This window comes from Salvia splendens, chromosome 21 (genome assembly GCF_004379255.2).
Source record: "Salvia splendens isolate huo1 chromosome 21, SspV2, whole genome shotgun sequence".
Taxonomy (NCBI): Eukaryota; Viridiplantae; Streptophyta; class Magnoliopsida; order Lamiales; family Lamiaceae; genus Salvia; species Salvia splendens.
Window position 1 is genome coordinate 20,102,090 of NC_056052.1, and position 17,048 is coordinate 20,119,137.

Consider the following 17,048-nt stretch of genomic DNA (forward strand, 5'->3'; position numbering starts at 1 on the left):
TTACATTTAGGAATCGTTCACTTTGTCGGTTTTGACCAGTTTTGGGCTCAAAACTGGTGAAATATGGGTGTTCAACTTTTAAGTTATGAAACTGTGAAGCCCAATATATAAAACACGGTCCGCACTATTCATCTAAACATTCTCCAGTTTTAAAACTTCCAAAGCACGTGATTTTCAATTCTATGCTTGAAAGTTAACCAGAATTGGTGGGGCCCACATGATAACTCACCCAAATCTCATATACCGAATGAACATATTTGATCCATTAATTGGTGGGCCATCCATATTCAATTATGTCCTAGTTATAAATATGAATTTTTCTAAATGACTAAGTGAACAAGTCCTAATGTAGTGAGAACGGGCCACAAAATGAAATTACTTATAATATTCTGTGTTATAACTATTCTATTGGTAGCAATTATGAGTCAAATTAAAAGCAAAGAGGAGCGTGAAGTCGTGATGATCATTTCAAAAACATTCAGATCTTTACTAGACTGGTTTTCCCCAATTTTTTTGTATATTGTGTAACAATTTTAGTAGACATAATTTGCTTTTTTGGACGTACAGAGATTTCATCCATGGCTTTGGTGGGCCTAGAAAACTTTTTCCTTATAAAGAGTGCTTGGAGCCACCCATAATAATCACAAGTCTATTTTGAGTTGGTTCAATCCAACCGAAGATAAGTGAACGAAAATTTTTTATATAAAATATAGATTCAATTTTTAAATATAAGTTTTATAATAAAATGCGTGGTTAATTTATCGAAAATAGTAATAGTAAATAGAAGTGAAATATTTAATTGTAAACATCCTAAAATAGAAATTTGAGACACCTATTAATACAAATACATATCACTTTTATAATTGTATAGCAATTTTTAATAGAGTGATTTTATTATTTATAATATAATTTAATTTAAAGTTTGATAATGATTAAATGAAAAAGTAAAATTAAAATTGCTGGATTAGAGATATGAGGTATAAGTTTTTTTTTTTTTTGGTCTTACTACATTAGAAAAAAGAGGTATCATCTATTACAATATAGGGATGGCAAGTAGGCCGGTGGGTAACTTTCTCCATTGCAACAAAGATGATGGTGCACTTGACCACTTTTCTTTTAGATTTGCAAGATGATCCATAACTAAAAATAGAATCACTTTTATATCTACTTTATTTTCTCCTATTTTATTCTCTTTTTGCATATCATACAAAATAACAATGCATAAAATTGCATGTCACTAACGAAAGAGGTCATCTTCCTTCCCATATTTTTTTCTTTTTTTTGCTTAACACATAGCATAATAATTTATAAAATATCATGCCACACAAAGAATTTAATCTTCCCTAGGACGGAAGGAGTATAAAAATATGGGGTCTTTTCCAAGTCATATCATGACATCAATGGAAACTAAATGTAAGATCAGAATATGAGGTCCCATGAATGCATGCCTTGGATCAGATAGGACCACATAAGACTTAGAGATAAAAGTAATGTACAAATCACAAGGAAAAGAGCACCAATTTATACCCACGCCCATCAACAATAAGTAGGATGGGAATATGTGCTCACTTTCAAAATAAACAAAGTTTTCACAATATTAATAGTACAATTAGAGAAGGGGCTTTGTGACAGTCAACCAAAAAATTGAAGTATCTTAAGCCATCCAATTCATTTACACAATTACTATAAAGAAGAGGGCCTATGCTTTTGAGTTGGAGTAAAATGATCAGAATTCGAATCTGGAAATTTAAATGCAATTTGAAAATCATTGTGAACAACACCAACCTGTTTTAGTTCCTGCTTCCTGCTTTTCATCACTTTGTAAAACTACAGTTTTCCCATTTGCCAACCAACCGCTGCCTTTAAGCTTCAGGTCCTGAGATTGCATCACTTTCCTACTTAAAATGCTAAATATTTCTCTCACAACCGTCTCGAACGCAGCAGCCACATTCGACGAAGCTAGCGCTGATGTTTCTATGAAGAACAGACCATGTGCCTCCGCCAAGGCCTTGCCTTCGCCAGTTGTCACCACTCGTGCATCTTTAATATCCGACTTATTTCCCACTAGTATCGTCACCACATCCATGTCCGAGTGAGCTGTTGCAGTTTCAACCATTCTCATCAAGTTAATTTCTTTACTTTATCAACACTCTATCAGCAATTTTCAACTCTCATGCAAATAGAAATCAATCAAAAAAGAATACAAGCAATGAGAGAAAATAATTTTTGATTACGAACTAACAAAGCAATAATAGTTCATTTAAGTGTCGCATTGCTTACTGTGGAGTTCGTTAAGCCATCTGGTGACACTTTCAAAAGTCTGGCGTCTGCTGATGTCATATACCACGAGGGCTCCGACTGCACCTCTATAATATGCAGATGTTACAGCCCGAAACCGCTCCTGCCCAGCTGTGTCCCAGATCTGAGCCTTAACTTCCTTACCACTGATGTTCATCTTTTGCGTCTGGAACTCTACTCCGATAGTAGATTTTGAATTAGGGTAAAACTCGTCTCTTGCAAATCTAGCAAGCAAGTTGGATTTACCAACAGCTGAATCACCAATCAAGACAATCTTAAAAAGATAATCCTCATTTTGTTCATCCTCCATGTAGGCCATGTTCAACCACCCCCTCACTGTCCCGAGCACAAAACCATAGTTTGTAATGTATATTTACTGAAAGAATATAGGGACTGTTTTGGATGCTAAATGCCAAGCAATATGATGTTCACACTTCGAAAAGAGACTTAAAACTAGAGGGAGGGGGATAAAGACACTCGGAGGAAGCTTTGTTTGGTAGGTAGGGTATATAGATATAAAGAACAGAAATGAAGGAAGGAATCTTTGATGAGGTTGTTGGCATATAAAAGATGAAGAGAAGCAGATCTGTCACTACTCTTTCTTGTATAAGCACCTTCTGTATTGTAGCAGGTAAACTTGTTCCTTTAGAGATTCCAGTCTGGCCGACAAGCAACGTTAAAAGCTGAAGGCAGCAGAACCATCAATTTAGCATAAGAAATGTAAAATCCCAACAGTCTTTATTGAGCACTCCCATGTAGAATATTGGAAAAAAGATGAATTATGAGCATAATTGCAATACCTCTCAAACAGATATTCCCAATCTGCCTTCATACCAAAGCACTTCCCTATGTTTGGATTCTGCGTCCCTCTTCTTCATTTTAACAAACACCTGATGAAATAGGTACATTAAGTAACAATGTGATACGGGTAGTGAAGCAGAGATCCCTCTCAACCACGATGAACCATCCGTCGTCGTCAGCGGGGAAGAGGAGCCGGAGGAGCAGCAGGTCTCGGATCTGAACTACGAGACAGTGGAGCAGGGGAGACCATCGCCGAGAGAGAGGAAGGAGCAGAGGAGGTCGACCCGGAGGCCCAAGGCGCCGACGAGGCTCGGGGATTACGTGGCCAAATAAAGTGCATGAAAGGCTGCGTAGATTAGGATCTTTTAATTTATTTTCTAGACTTTATTCTTTGTTTTAGTATTATTTTTGAACAATTGGGTCGAGCAATTTATAAGCTCCGTGTCGGGTTTTCTTTGTTGGTTCTTTCCCGGCCCGTAGAGTCGAACCAACCCTAGGGTCCTTAGATTATAAATAGGCGCTGAAATCAATAAGAAAGACAGAGAAATTTCGCCTATTTTTTATCTTTTATTTTTCGTTCTTGCAAACCCTAGTTGTCGACGGGATTTCGCCTCCCGGGACTCCTAATCTCTATCGCGGCATCACGTTAGGGAGATTATCCTTAACAAATTGGTGCTTTCACTGAACTCATGGAGTTTACCGAATCGGATGCCGCCCGCACCGCGGGATTACCGGTGAATCGGTTCGCCGCCCCACCGATCAGCGTGGGATTGCCGGTCGGAAATTCTGCACCAAGAACAGACCCGGTGGCCACGATGTTCGAGCATGTACTGGCCTCTTTGGCGCGTTTCGAATCGCGAATGGATGATTTCGACCGTCGACTGGTGCCCCCCAGATCGGAGCCGACGCACACCGGTGGTCTTCCCGCGCACTGGTTCGCAGATTCCATGCCGCGTTCGGTCCAGCCTTCCCTCCCGACTCAGGCGGTCGTAACTTCTATACCGACGACGCACACTCTTCGCTCAGGAGCGCAGACTTGGGTGCCATCGGGGACGGGTCCTATTGCTTCTCCTATCAATTCGCTGCCAAACCCTAGCGCGTCGCCGGCTCAGGTGGACGTTGTGGGCTTTGCGCCGCAGGCAGGATCGGGTTTGGCGTCTGCTTGGGAGCCACCAGGGGCCCGCCAGGGGCTCACTCTCCCGACGCTTCGTCAGGCCACATCGTGGGATAACCCGGCGTGGCATAATCACGGCGGCCACCGTGCTTGGGACGAACCGCGGGACGTCAAGATGAAACCACCGCGCTTCAACGGCTCGGATGCGGTGAATTGGATTGCGAGAATTCAATATTATTTTGATCATCTGATGATGCCAGAGGCGTATCGTCTCCACTATGTCGTCATGCTCTTCGACAATCAGGCAGCAGAGTGGGTTTTTAATTATCGTGCTAGCAACCCGGTGGTTCTCTGGGGCGATTTTTTGGAGGATGTGCGACGTCGATTTGATCCGCAGTGTTTTGAAGATTATCTTGGTTTGATTGCTAAGCTGGTTCAGACAGGATCGCTCGCGGAGTACAATGCAACCTTTGAATCAATGCGGAATCGGATCCCTAATGTTCCTGAATCAACATTCTTACCTATCTACGTGGCGGGTCTGCAACAACCAGTCCGTAGTCAGGTCAAACACCAACACCCGAGAACGGTAGCGGCCGCGATGGCCCTGGCCATCGAGTTTGACAGCAGCAACACTCCGCCTGTGCCTCAGCCGGGACCCCAGCGTCGTCCATGGCAGCCCAGGGATCAGAAGGGTCCGGCGTTGGCCGCCCCTCAACACCAACATCAACCACAGCCGGCCACCAAACCAGTGTACGCAAGGGGTCCGGAATATTCGAAGCTCCCAGTCATCCACTTGACAACGGCCCAACGGGCAGAACGTACCCGCCGCGGGGTATGCATTTATTGCGAGGAGAAGTGGGGGCCGTCTCATGCTTGCAAGCGCCCTTTCTTGGCCTTTATGGGGGCCGATATGGATGAGGAGGTCGAGGATTTGGATACATCAGCTGAGCAACAAGAACCTCCGGAGGTAATAACGGCCGATCTCTCACACATTTATGCCCTTGACGGCAGGCAACGCCCGGAGGCGCTGGAGCTGCGCGGGTCAATCGGAGCTGACCCGGTGGTAATTCTAGTCGATACAGGCAGCTCGCATGATTTCTTGCACCCCAGAGTAGCGCAGAGGCTCGCACTTCCGTTGACGGCAATCAAGCCCTTCCGAGTCTATGTGGGAAACGGGGCTTCATTGGTATGTTCGCATGCTAGCTTGCAAACCAGAGTGGTGATTCAGTCGCACGTGTTCGTCATTGACTTACATATCCTCCCAATACACGGACCGGATGTTATTCTCGGCTTGGCTTGGCTCAAATCTATGCGCCGCGTTACGAATGATTTTGTAGAGGGCACTTTGGAATTTGTGCGTAATGGGGAGCCAATCTGTTTAAAAGTAGCGTCACCAATGGCACAGGAGGTCTCGCTCAAAACCTTCGCCACCCTCCTGTCATTCAGCGGCGAGGCTGAGGTGTTCGAATTGGTGGCAGTTCCCGGCACTGACGAGCCGGAGGGGCACGGCGATCAACCCAAATTTCCGGCGGACTTGGACCCTATGATTCTGGCAGTTTTGCGGTCACATGCGGAGGTATTTCACACTCCGACGGGAATGCCTCCGGCCAGGCCCTTCGACCACCGCATTCACCTCCTGCCGAACGTAAAGCCGGTCAACGTGCGTCCATACAGATACCCATATTTCCAGAAGACTGAAATCGAACGCCAAGTGAAGGAAATGTTGGCTTCGGGCGTCATCCGGCCCAGTCAGAGCCCGTTTTCGTCCCCAGTGTTGCTTATTCGAAAAAAGGATGGGACGTTTCGATTCTGCATTGACTACAGGGCCCTGAACACTGCAACGGTGCCTGATCACTTCCCTATTCCGACATCGGACGAGTTGTTCGACGAATTGGGCTCAGCACGGTTTTTCACCAAACTGGATCTCCGTTCGGGGTATCATCAGATTCGGATGCACACGGATGATGTCTTCAAGACGGCCTTCCGAACCCACGACGGCCACTTTGAATTCCTGGTCATGCCATTCGGATTGACGAATGCACCTTCCACATTCCAGGCGGCCATGAATTCTATTTTTCGACCACTCCTGCGCACTTTCGTGATCGTCTTCTTTGATGATATACTGATCTACAGTCCAACACTGGAATCTCATGTGCGACACCTGCACGAGGTACTTACCATTCTGAAGGGTAATCATTTTTTTGTTAAATTGTCCAAGTGTGCTTTCGGCAGTACTACAGTGGAGTATCTGGGCCACTTGATTACGGGGGGACGATTGATGGCTGACCCGGAGAAAATCAAGGCAATGGTTGCATGGCCAGTGCCAACCTCCATTAAACAGCTGCGGGGTTTTTTGGGTCTTACAGGTTATTATCGGAGATTTATTGCGCATTACGCAACTTTGGCCGGCCCTTTGACGGAACTACTGAAAAAGGACGCCTTCGCGTGGACCCCCGCAGCGGAGGAGAGCTTTGTCGCCCTCAAGGAGGCTATGACGTCCGCTCCTGTGTTACACCTACCGGATTTTTCTAAAGTGTTTTGTATCGAGACGGACGCGTCGGATTTCGGAGTGGGAGCGGTCCTTCTTCAGGAGGGACATCCTTTGGCCTACTTTAGTAAGAAATTGGGGCCCCGACGTCGGGTGTCGTCAACTTATCATAAGGAGTTGTACGCCATCGTTGAAGCAGTCCAGAAGTGGCGCCAGTACTTATTGGGGCGCGAATTCGTGATCCGAAGCGATCAAAGGAGTCTAAAGGAATTATTGCAGCAGATTATTCAGACTCCGGATCAACAATTCTACGCAAGGAAATTGATGGGGTATAAATTTAGAATTGAATACAAACCAGGGGCTTCCAATAGGGTCGCGGACGCCCTATCACGCCGCGATATGGAGCCCGGAGACGGCGAGACGGAGCGGGCCCAGTGTGAAGCGGCGCTTCTGTCCCTGGCCGCACACCCGGTCCCCGATATCCTGGAATTATTACGGGCAGAAGTGGATTCCTTGACAGATTTGAAGGAGTTGCGGGCAGTAATCGCCAAGGGTGAGGCGGCTGCCCATTTGTCGTTTGTGGACGGCCTCATCTACCATAACCGCCGACTTTATGTGGGCGACAGATCGGCGGCAAAGTTGCCTTTGATTGCAGAACATCACTCCACTCCGCAGGCAGGTCACCCTGGAGTTGACAGGACCTTCCGTCGCCTTGCCGCACAGTTTTATTGGAAGGGAATGCGGAACGAGGTGAAGGCGTTTGTGGAGGCTTGTGTGGAGTGTCAAACGACGAAGTATTCGACACAAAAGCCTGCAGGGTTACTTCAGCCGTTACCTATTCCCTCGCAGGTTTGGGAGGATGTCTCGATGGACTTTGTGACGTGCCTACCCCAGTCTCGAGGTTTCACCACCATCATGGTGGTGGTTGATAGGCTTTCTAAGTATGCGCACTTTGCACCGTTACCGCCACACTTCAATGCTCTGCGAGTGGCGAACCTTTTTATTGAAACTGTGGTGAAGCACCACGGGTTCCCTAAAACCTTGGTGTCGGACAGGGACTCGGTATTCTTAAATGATGTGTGGGAGGAGATGTTGCGTTTGAGTGGTACTAAACTGCATTTCACGACGGCATACCATCCGCAATCGGATGGACAAACGGAGGTCAGGAATCGCGGTCTGGAGCAGTATTTACGGGCATTCGTGGCGGATAAACCAAACAAGTGGGTCAACTTCTTGCCTTGGGCAGAATTATCATTGAATTGCTTCTTTCACGAGGGGCTAGGAACGTCGCCGTTCAAGGCCTTGTACGGTCGAGAACCCCCTCCCTTGGTGGCAGCAGAACCATCGCACTTCACCCCGTCTGATGTGGCCTCATTGATTCGCCAGAGGGGCGAGCTGATCGTGTCGCTGCGGGCAAATCTGGAGAGAGCACAGCAGCGGATGCGATCTGCAGCAAATAAACATCGAAGACATGTGGAGTTTGAGGTTGGCGAGCAGGTCTTACTGAAGTTGCAGCAATACCGGCAATATTCCGTCGCCAAGCCTCTCTCGACTAAATTGGCGCGAAGGTTCTTTGGTCCGTATGAGATTATAGAACGAATTGGGCAGGTAGCGTATCGTCTTCGGTTGCCGGAGGGCAGTCGGGCGCACAACGTGTTTCACGTTAGCCTGCTGCGGCCGTTCGTACTCGGAGAGTCTACGGGAGCGGTGGAATTACCGCCCTTGTTCGCACGAGGTCGCCCGGTTTCGAGACCGCTGAAATGGGTGGGGAGCCGCACGGTTTGGCGGGACGGAGCGGCGACAGAGGAAGCGCTGATCCAGTGGGATGACGATGGGGGAGAGAACCCGTCGTGGGAGCCTATGGAGATTGTGCGTAGACGCTTTCCGAACCTCAGCCTTGAGGACAAGGCTGGTCTTATCGGGGGGGGAGTTGATACGGGTAGTGAAGCAGAGATCCCTCTCAACCACGATGAACCATCCGTCGTCGTCAGCGGGGAAGAGGAGCCGGAGGAGCAGCAGGTCTCGGATCTGAACTACGAGACAGTGGAGCAGGGGAGACCATCGCCGAGAGAGAGGAAGGAGCAGAGGAGGTCGACCCGGAGGCCCAAGGCGCCGACGAGGCTCGGGGATTACGTGGCCAAATAAAGTGCATGAAAGGCTGCGTAGATTAGGATCTTTTAATTTATTTTCTAGACTTTATTCTTTGTTTTAGTATTATTTTTGAACAATTGGGTCGAGCAATTTATAAGCTCCGTGTCGGGTTTTCTTTGTTGGTTCTTTCCCGGCCCGTAGAGTCGAACCAACCCTAGGGTCCTTAGATTATAAATAGGCGCTGAAATCAATAAGAAAGACAGAGAAATTTCGCCTATTTTTTATCTTTTATTTTTCGTTCTTGCAAACCCTAGTTGTCGACGGGATTTCGCCTCCCGGGACTCCTAATCTCTATCGCGGCATCACGTTAGGGAGATTATCCTTAACACAATGCAAGTGTGAACTCATTATGATGTCCTTGCTAATCATCCATTGAAAAAGGGAGGATGGGGAATTTGGAAACGGGAAGTGGTGAAAGTCTACCTGCCTATAATGTGTGATATATGAAAAGGAGCATCATAACAGGAAATATTTATATTGTGTATAAAAAAATAGAAGTTGAGAACTCAAGATAGGGATGGGGATAGCTGGACAACGAATCTGAGCATAGAACATTATGCTATAATTTTGTGTACCACGCTATTAAGACAAACGAGCCCACAAGTCAAAGCTAATAAGTTCAAGCGATAAGCACAAAGAATGATATCAATACACATTGAAGCTTTCCAGTACTTAACTAGCATTGTTCTAAATTCCAAGTAAAAGAACTAGTGGAAAGGATGTAAAGAAATCGGCAAACTAGTTCTACACATACAAAGCAACTACAACGGGTATAGAAGAATGGCAAGAAGTCATCAGACCGATCTAACACAAAATATCTCAAAGCACAACTATATCAAATGACCTACGATCCACCAAGTAAACTCTACTGCACAATTGAACTCAATCCGGGCCGGGGATTGGTTCTGCAAAGGGTCTAGAGCAGGGGCATTATACGAATTAGCTATACCAGTCAACACATTATTCAAGAAGAAAATACTCAAGTTTTACAGCTCTATGATTAACATAATATTTGACTTGCAATGTATATTTAATTAAAACTAGTAGGAATGTGAAGATAGATCTCAGATATCAATCAATTCACTAAAATTTGAATGATCATTCAACCAATTCGATCTCAAACTTAAAATCTAGCATCACATTCTTACAATAAGAACGCTCGTCGAAGAATAAATTCATCGCGGCCGAATCACATTTTAGAAGCAAAAGCAAGTGGTAAAGGAATACTGCATCACATTTTCAAGAAAAAATAGCATTTCCACCAAAGTCCGCTCAAATTCAATTGTCTGTTGACCAGAAAACCTAAGAAGAAACAGAACTTCAACACTTTCATCTATTGGAGGAAAATAAAAACCCAAAAATAGTGCCTATAGCAATATTATGAAGAAATATAAATACATACCGACGATTCCCCTAATTTTCAGAAATGTGAGCTCAAGTCATATCCTTTTGAAGAGCAGATCAAGATGAACAATGCAGAGAAGAAGAAGATGGAGTTGTGGAGGATTTCAGGATGCAGATTTTTTCAATGTTTGACGAGAGAGGAAATGCGAGATTTGAAGTTGTTGACAGAGAAGAAAGAAATGGATGATGAGGAAAGGCAGCAGAGCATTGCTGGCCTTTGTGGGCTACCAAAGTCTGCCAGCCTAATATTTTAATCAACACAAGAAGGTTACATGAAAGATCTTCCACGAGATCAATTACTCAACCGTCAAACATTTATATAGAGGGAGAGGGAGAGGGAGAGGGAGGGTGGTGGGGTGCCACCTCCATAGCTAGAGGCCAATAGGTAGGTAATACAGACAAATGCAGAAAAGGAAGGTCTCCTCTGTTCTGTTTAGGTACAAATATTCATTAGATTCACTTCATATCACTCAGTTTTACAGAAAACGACACATCACATTATTTCAAAATTAGGCCACATTAGGTATATCTTCACTCCATTTGTCTTCTTAAAAAGGAAAATATAGTATTCCAAAAAGAAAAATGTATATTGAAAGTTAAATTATTTTTTAAAATAAAAGAATTGTACAAAATGTATATAATACATTTCCCTTTGGAGAATGATTTTTCATGAAAAGTAAGTAAATATGATAGTTATAAGATTTTCCTTGTCCACTGATTGAGATGTAAAAATACATCTTCAAAATGGGAAAATGTATGATACATTCTCAATGCATTTCTCATTGGAGAATGATTTCTCATGAAAAGAAGACAAAATAGTTATAAGACTTTATATCTTCATTTACATCTCCCCTTGGAGATGCTCTTAGTATTAGGAATAACAGTCGGCAAAATCATGAAGTTTGACCACTTTCTGTTATATCCCGTGGACTTCAGAATTAGTTTATTATATATTACAAATTTATGCGAGGCGTGTACTTTTCCTAACCAGACCCGATCATGAGTTTTTCTGATAAAATTGGTCCTGCGGCACATACGTGGACTTGTTTTAAAACATGAATACAACGATGTTCAGTTGGTGAAAACGCATAAATCATGAACTGAATCAAAGATTGAAAAACTTGTTGAGTGGGATGGAAGAACATTCGTCGAGTTTAGGGTGAAGAATATCTAGCATAAATCACGCACAGATCTCCCCCATTTCTAGCGTTCGTAGAGGGAAATCCCATAAATCATGCATGAATCATCCTTATTTCTAAGGTTTGTCTAGTGAGATAGAAGAATTTTTGCAATACATCAACTTTGGAACATTGATTTTATGTTGTCTTTATTGAAGCTAGGATGTATGTATATATCGATTTTACTGGACTAGTGTAATTTTTGTGTATTGTCTTCATTGAAGCTAGGACCTAACATGTGTTTGAAATTTTTCTTATTTCTTGCATAATGAAGAACCTATGTATATATCGATTTTCCTTTGAGAATATATGCATTTTCCTTGTAGTTGATGTAAGAATGTGTTATTGCATTTGTTTATATCAGTTTTAAAGTCGTTGAGGGAATGTCTTCTTCTTCTTCTTCTTCCCATAATTGTAGCTCTAGTAGGACTTGGCCTCAGATGGATCAAGTGCTTTGCAAACACGGGATTGAGGCTGAGGTTGTGTTGTCGAGGACCGATGCTAATCCGGAAAGATATTCAGGACTTAATGCAGCAACACCGTTTTGGAGTTGATTATGTGTTTCATTTTAAATAATGATGATGTCAATTCTTTCATTGACTTTATTCATGTTTATCCCGAAACCAAGATAGTTTCAGAGGTTGAAGCATGAAAAATATAACATAGAAGAGGAGTTGAAATCTAAAATTGTTTTGGAACGAATCCTTAAAGAAAAACTACTTGTGAAGAGTGAAGAATGCGATTTACTCGAGAGTCGGGTTGATGAATTACATTCTGTAGTCGGGTTGTTATTGTAACACCCCCTACCAGACCGTCTATCGGCCTAATAGGTGATGTCACAAAGAGGCGCCATCAAATATGACAATTTCACAAACTTTCACAAAAATTATCAGTGTAATAAATAACAATTTCACTCCACAATATATTAATATGAGACAGATTTCACATTTTTGGCCAAGTTATAAATTATGAAAGAAGATAATGGAAGTGAAAAATGGATGATTTACAATATGAACACAGATTTTAACCTAAGAAACAACAGATATAATATAAAAATTGGCATTTTTGAAAAGTGAACCGGACTCCTATTCGCGGACAGACTAAAATGGAAAAACGGGACTCTTATTCGCGGACGGAGGGAGTATAAAATAACTAAGAATATGCTTGAGAAACTGATTTTAAAAAGCTTGAAAGAAGTTTTAACTAAACAAGAAAGTAACAAATATTAGAGTAAACCAACAAGTAAAACCGAAATATCAAACAAGAACTAAACTTAAAAACACATTAAATGCACAAACACTTGGAGCAATAACTACTTGAAATAAGCTTCTAAAACAAGACCAACAACAATAACTAAGAGTGAGAAATGTGCAAAAGAACTTCAAAAGTTAAGAACAAGCAACTAGAGAAAATAAATACTACTCCCTCCGTCCCACTTAAGATGACACATTTTCCTTTTTAGTTTGTCCCAACTAAGATGACACATTTCCTTTTTAGAAACTTTCTCTCTCCAATTAATACGCCCTAACCACTTTTTCTCACTCCTATTAAAATACTAATATTTCTTTCTCTCACTATTTTAATTCTTACATCCACATTTTTTCTCTCCAATTAAACACATTAACCAATAACTACTAAAATCCCGTGATGGCCAAGAAATATGTCATCTTAGCCGGAATGGAGGGAGTACTACTAAATTACTGCTACTTTAACCCATGATGAATAAAGATCTTGTCAGCCTTGAGTTTGAAATCTCTAGAACTTTCTAAGAAAGAGAGAAAAGTTTTTGACATACTTGGATTTTACATGGTTTTAGAGGGTGGTTTTGTATGAATTTGAGCATATATCGTCTATTATTAGGCGTGTTTATATCTACTTCTCTATTATGTTGGTATGTTGACCATTTTGTTAAGAATGTGTATAAAAAGGTGCAAAATAGGTGGATGTGCAGCAGCCTTGATTTGAGACAATTTTATTGGAGATTTTGAATTCCAATCAACCCCCAATGCATATCATTCTCTTCGTCTTCGAAATAGCTTTGCGTGGGTATCTTAAACACATCTATCGGAGCTCTGTATAAGAAGTTATGGTCGTTTTACAAACACTACGCTGTCCAGAAAATCTCACGCGGCCGGGTGAATTGTTACCCTATAATTCCACCCGGTCGGGTGTCGCGAATTGAGCGCTGGAAGGTCAGAAACTGGTCGAAAATCATCACCCGGCCGGGTGATTTTTATCCTTTATAATTCCACCCGGCCGGGTACGTTGTTTTGGCGTATTTTTATGCCAAAAACGCGATTTTTAATGGGGATTAAAAGGAGAAAAAACCTAAGGTTCATATCATTCTCTCCCAGACGCAAAAACCCACTCTCTTTCTCTAGGAAGCACTCTTGGAAGAAGATTGGAGATTCAAGCTTCAATTCCTCCGCCAATTGTAATCCGTATCATGAATTCCGTTGTTTCCCTGAGTTTTTGTTTGTTTTCTACTTTGAAGATGAGTAACTAAACCTTTCATGTAGAATTCTTGATGAAGATGCATTGATTCATAGTTTTAATCCAATTGATTTCGTTTTATCTTGCTCTTGCAATTGTTTGAATTATTCTTGTGCTTTTTCCTATCAATTGCTTGATCACCAATTGGGAGTGTAGGGTTTCTTAGAGTAATCGGGAGATGAAATATTTAATCTTGAAAGAGGAATAATTCACGCCTTAATTCAATAGAACTCGAGAGAGTTGAGATTTTGAGTGGGATCATTAATCTAATCAAATTGTTAGGAGTTAGGTCTAAGAATTAGAAGGGGACTTCAATTATTACACCTAATCTACGGATTTCTCACCTCGGGAGGGGGTTTAATCTATAATCGTGATTGATTCAACAATTCTGGAGACTTTAAATGGTAAATCTATTTCAATTGGGTTAGACTATGGATTATGCATCGGATCCTTGAATTCTGCATATTTCTCCATCATCTTATACAACTTGCTTAATTGCTTTCTTGTTTAAGTGTTTTAATTTAATCTCTGAATTTATATGCTTTTAGTAGTTGTTAGTTTTAAAACCCAAAATTTCCTGATTGTCTGGATAGTAGTTGAAATTTGTTAGTGGTACTTAGGTTTACACTTAACTGTCTCTGTGGGATACGATATACTTTTGCTTGCTAAATGCTACAATAACCACGTACACTTGCGGGTATTAATTGGGTAAAATAAAGTTGACTCGGTTTTCTAGAAAGGAAATTAACTAAAACTAAACTAAAGTGATAAGAGGTTGTTGGTCAAAAGCTAAGTTAAGTATTTTTGTTACAATTTTTCATTAAGAAAAAGGATAATTCCCCTTTCTCATGCCCTAGGGACGGATGTGGACACGTGTAGCAACAAGGGAGCTTTCTTGTAATTGTGCTTAATTGGCTTTATGCAATTTTCCTGCGGATCCAGATTGGCAAGCTAAGGCCATCCACAACGCTGTTCCTATACCGTTCCTATACCGTTCCTTAAACCACTATTTGAGGGCCCCACTGTACTTTTTTACTCCATTCCTTAACTAAGGAACGGAACCTGCAACCCTCCGTTCCTTAACCGTTCCTTAACCGTTCCTTAAATTACTATTCATTCAATTTCATTTTTTTTTATTTCCAACCCAATTCAATTTAAATAAACACACTTTAAAAAACAAACACACTTTATTAAAAAAACACACAACATTAAAAAAAATTACAACTTAAACGTAAAAAAATAAAAAACACACAATTAAAATCCTAAAAAAAATAAAAGTACACAATTTTAATAATTTCATCCGCCAAAATTTGCCTAAATGTGCTCAATTAGATCATGTTGGAGTTGGGTGTGGGCATTAGAGTCGCGTGTCCTTGCACGAATAGATAACCGTTCTTGTATAGACGGATGCGCTCCACTTCGAGGCAGACTACTTGCGGTTGAGCTTCCGGGGGATTCGTCGTCGAACCAATTTCCCGCCTCGGGTCCTTCGTCTTGGACAATCATGTTGTGCAAGATTATACACGTATACATGATGTCGACCATATTTTCCATGAACCACGTACGAGCCGGGGCTTTGATGATGTTGAAGCGCGCTTGGAGAACCCCGAACGCCCTCTCCACATCCTTGCGAGCAGCCTCCTGCTTCTGCGCAAAAAGAGTCTGCTTTGGGTTCGCAGACCCACTGCACGTCTTCACGAAGGTAGGCCACTTCGGGTAGATGCCATCGGCGAGATAGTACCCCATTTTATAAAGCCGGTTGTTGGCGACGAAGTTGATGGTCGGCGCTTTACCATCCAAAACTTTGGTCAAGAGGTCGGACTGGTGGAGCACGTTTACGTCGTTGTTCGACCCGGGGACCCCGAAGTACGCGTGCCAGATCCAAAGGAGGTAGTCGGCAACGGCCTCAAGTATAACGGTTGGGTGGGTGCCTTTGTGGCCGCTCGTGTAGGACCCCTTCCACGCCACCGGGTAATTCTTCCATTGCCAGTGCATGCAATCGACGCTGCCGAGCATCCCGGGGAATCCGTGCACTGTTTCGTGAAGGTTGAGCAGGAACTGACAATCGGTCGTGCTTGGCCTTCGGAGAAATTCGTCGGTGAAGGCTGCCCGGACGCCTTGGCAGAATTTGAGCAAGCACATTCGCCCAGTGCTGTCTCCGATGTGGAGGTATTCGTCGAACATGTCGGCCGTTTGTCCAGTCGCAAGCTGGCGGATTGCTGCAATACATTTCTGCAGCGTCGTGTGGCTGGGACGGCCGACCGCGTCGAACCCTTCCTGGAAGAACTCTTCCCGGGCTGCCAAAGTATTCGCGATGTGGAGAAATAACGGTTTCCCCATGCGGAAACGGCGACGGAAGTACGTATCTCCCCAAACCGGGTTATCGCAGAAGTAGTCGCGTACTAACCTTGCGGCGGCTTCCTCCCGGTTACGATGGATGTACGTACGGGAGCGTCGTTGGGGTGGCGCGGCTTCTTCCGCCTCCCGTCGTCGATCTTCTTCAAGTGATTGTTCCAATATTTGACGCATTTGTTCATAAGGATCCATTAGTTTGATTAAATTTGGGAGAAGGAAAATATAGTTGGTTTGAGATGAAAATTGGGGTGGAAATAGAGAGGAATAGATGTGTGTTTGTGATTGAAATGAGTATGAAATAGGAGTATTTATAGAGTAAATAAATAAAATAAAAATTAAAAAAAAAAAAAACGGATATAAAAAAAACGGTCTCATTACCGTTGCAAAATTTTTTTTTATTTATTAAATTCGAATTTTTTTAAAAAAAATTAATTATTGCGTCACCGGACGAAGCCCACTCGCGGGGCAGCGAGTGGGCTGCACGCGTCGAATGGGAGGTCGCCACGTCGTCTCGGCGCGTGGCGGAACGTTCCGTTCCGCGTTCCTCCGGAACGGAACGCGGCACGGCATAGGAATGGCGACGGCACGGAACGGCGACGGAACGCACCCCGCAACGCGTGCCGCTGCGGAACCGTTCCGCCGGAACGGCATAGGAACCGCAACGGCACAGCGTTGCGGGTGCCCTAACAGCTTAGGCAGTATGGCGTTTTCCCACTTTTTCTACCAATTCTTGCTCATTTTGCCTCTTTTTTGCATCACTCCACAA

At 43.1% G+C, this 17,048-nt stretch overlaps 1 protein-coding gene across 4 annotated transcripts; it reads right to left on the reverse strand.

Annotated features, from left to right (window-relative positions):
* Nucleotides 1-1,586: 1,586 nt before the first annotated feature.
* Nucleotides 1,587-10,674, reverse strand: LOC121783217 (ras-related protein RABA5a-like). Of its 4 annotated transcripts, none has more exons than XM_042181225.1 (4): nucleotides 10,255-10,674; nucleotides 3,099-3,188; nucleotides 2,281-2,981; nucleotides 1,587-2,097 (listed from the first exon to the last, which is right to left on the reverse strand). In XM_042181225.1, exons 3-4 carry the CDS (start codon nucleotides 2,615-2,617, stop codon nucleotides 1,766-1,768), a joined length of 669 nt encoding a protein of 222 aa, XP_042037159.1. In that variant the 5' UTR covers nucleotides 2,618-2,981; nucleotides 3,099-3,188; nucleotides 10,255-10,674; the 3' UTR covers nucleotides 1,587-1,765. The 4 variants fall into 4 exon arrangements, with proteins under 4 accessions (XP_042037159.1, XP_042037157.1, XP_042037160.1 ...); XM_042181223.1 differs by lacking the exon at nucleotides 3,099-3,188 and adding an exon at nucleotides 10,001-10,154 and having other exon boundaries at nucleotides 2,281-2,634; XM_042181226.1 differs by lacking the exon at nucleotides 3,099-3,188 and having other exon boundaries at nucleotides 2,281-2,634.
* Nucleotides 10,675-17,048: the final 6,374 nt, after the last annotated feature.

Excerpts from the sequence above, each read along its gene's own strand:
- LOC121783217 (XM_042181223.1), bottom strand. The coding sequence starts at position 10,031 with ATGAATTTATTCTTCGACGAGCGTTCTTATT. Across the intron at positions 2,635-10,000 it reads CTTCGACGAGCGTTCTTATT|TGAGGGGGTGGTTGAACATG; the intron begins GTAAGAATGTGA and ends TGCTCGGGACAG. Across the intron at positions 2,098-2,280 it reads ATGGCTTAACGAACTCCACA|CTCACTCGGACATGGATGTG; the intron begins GTAAGCAATGCG and ends AAACTGCAACAG.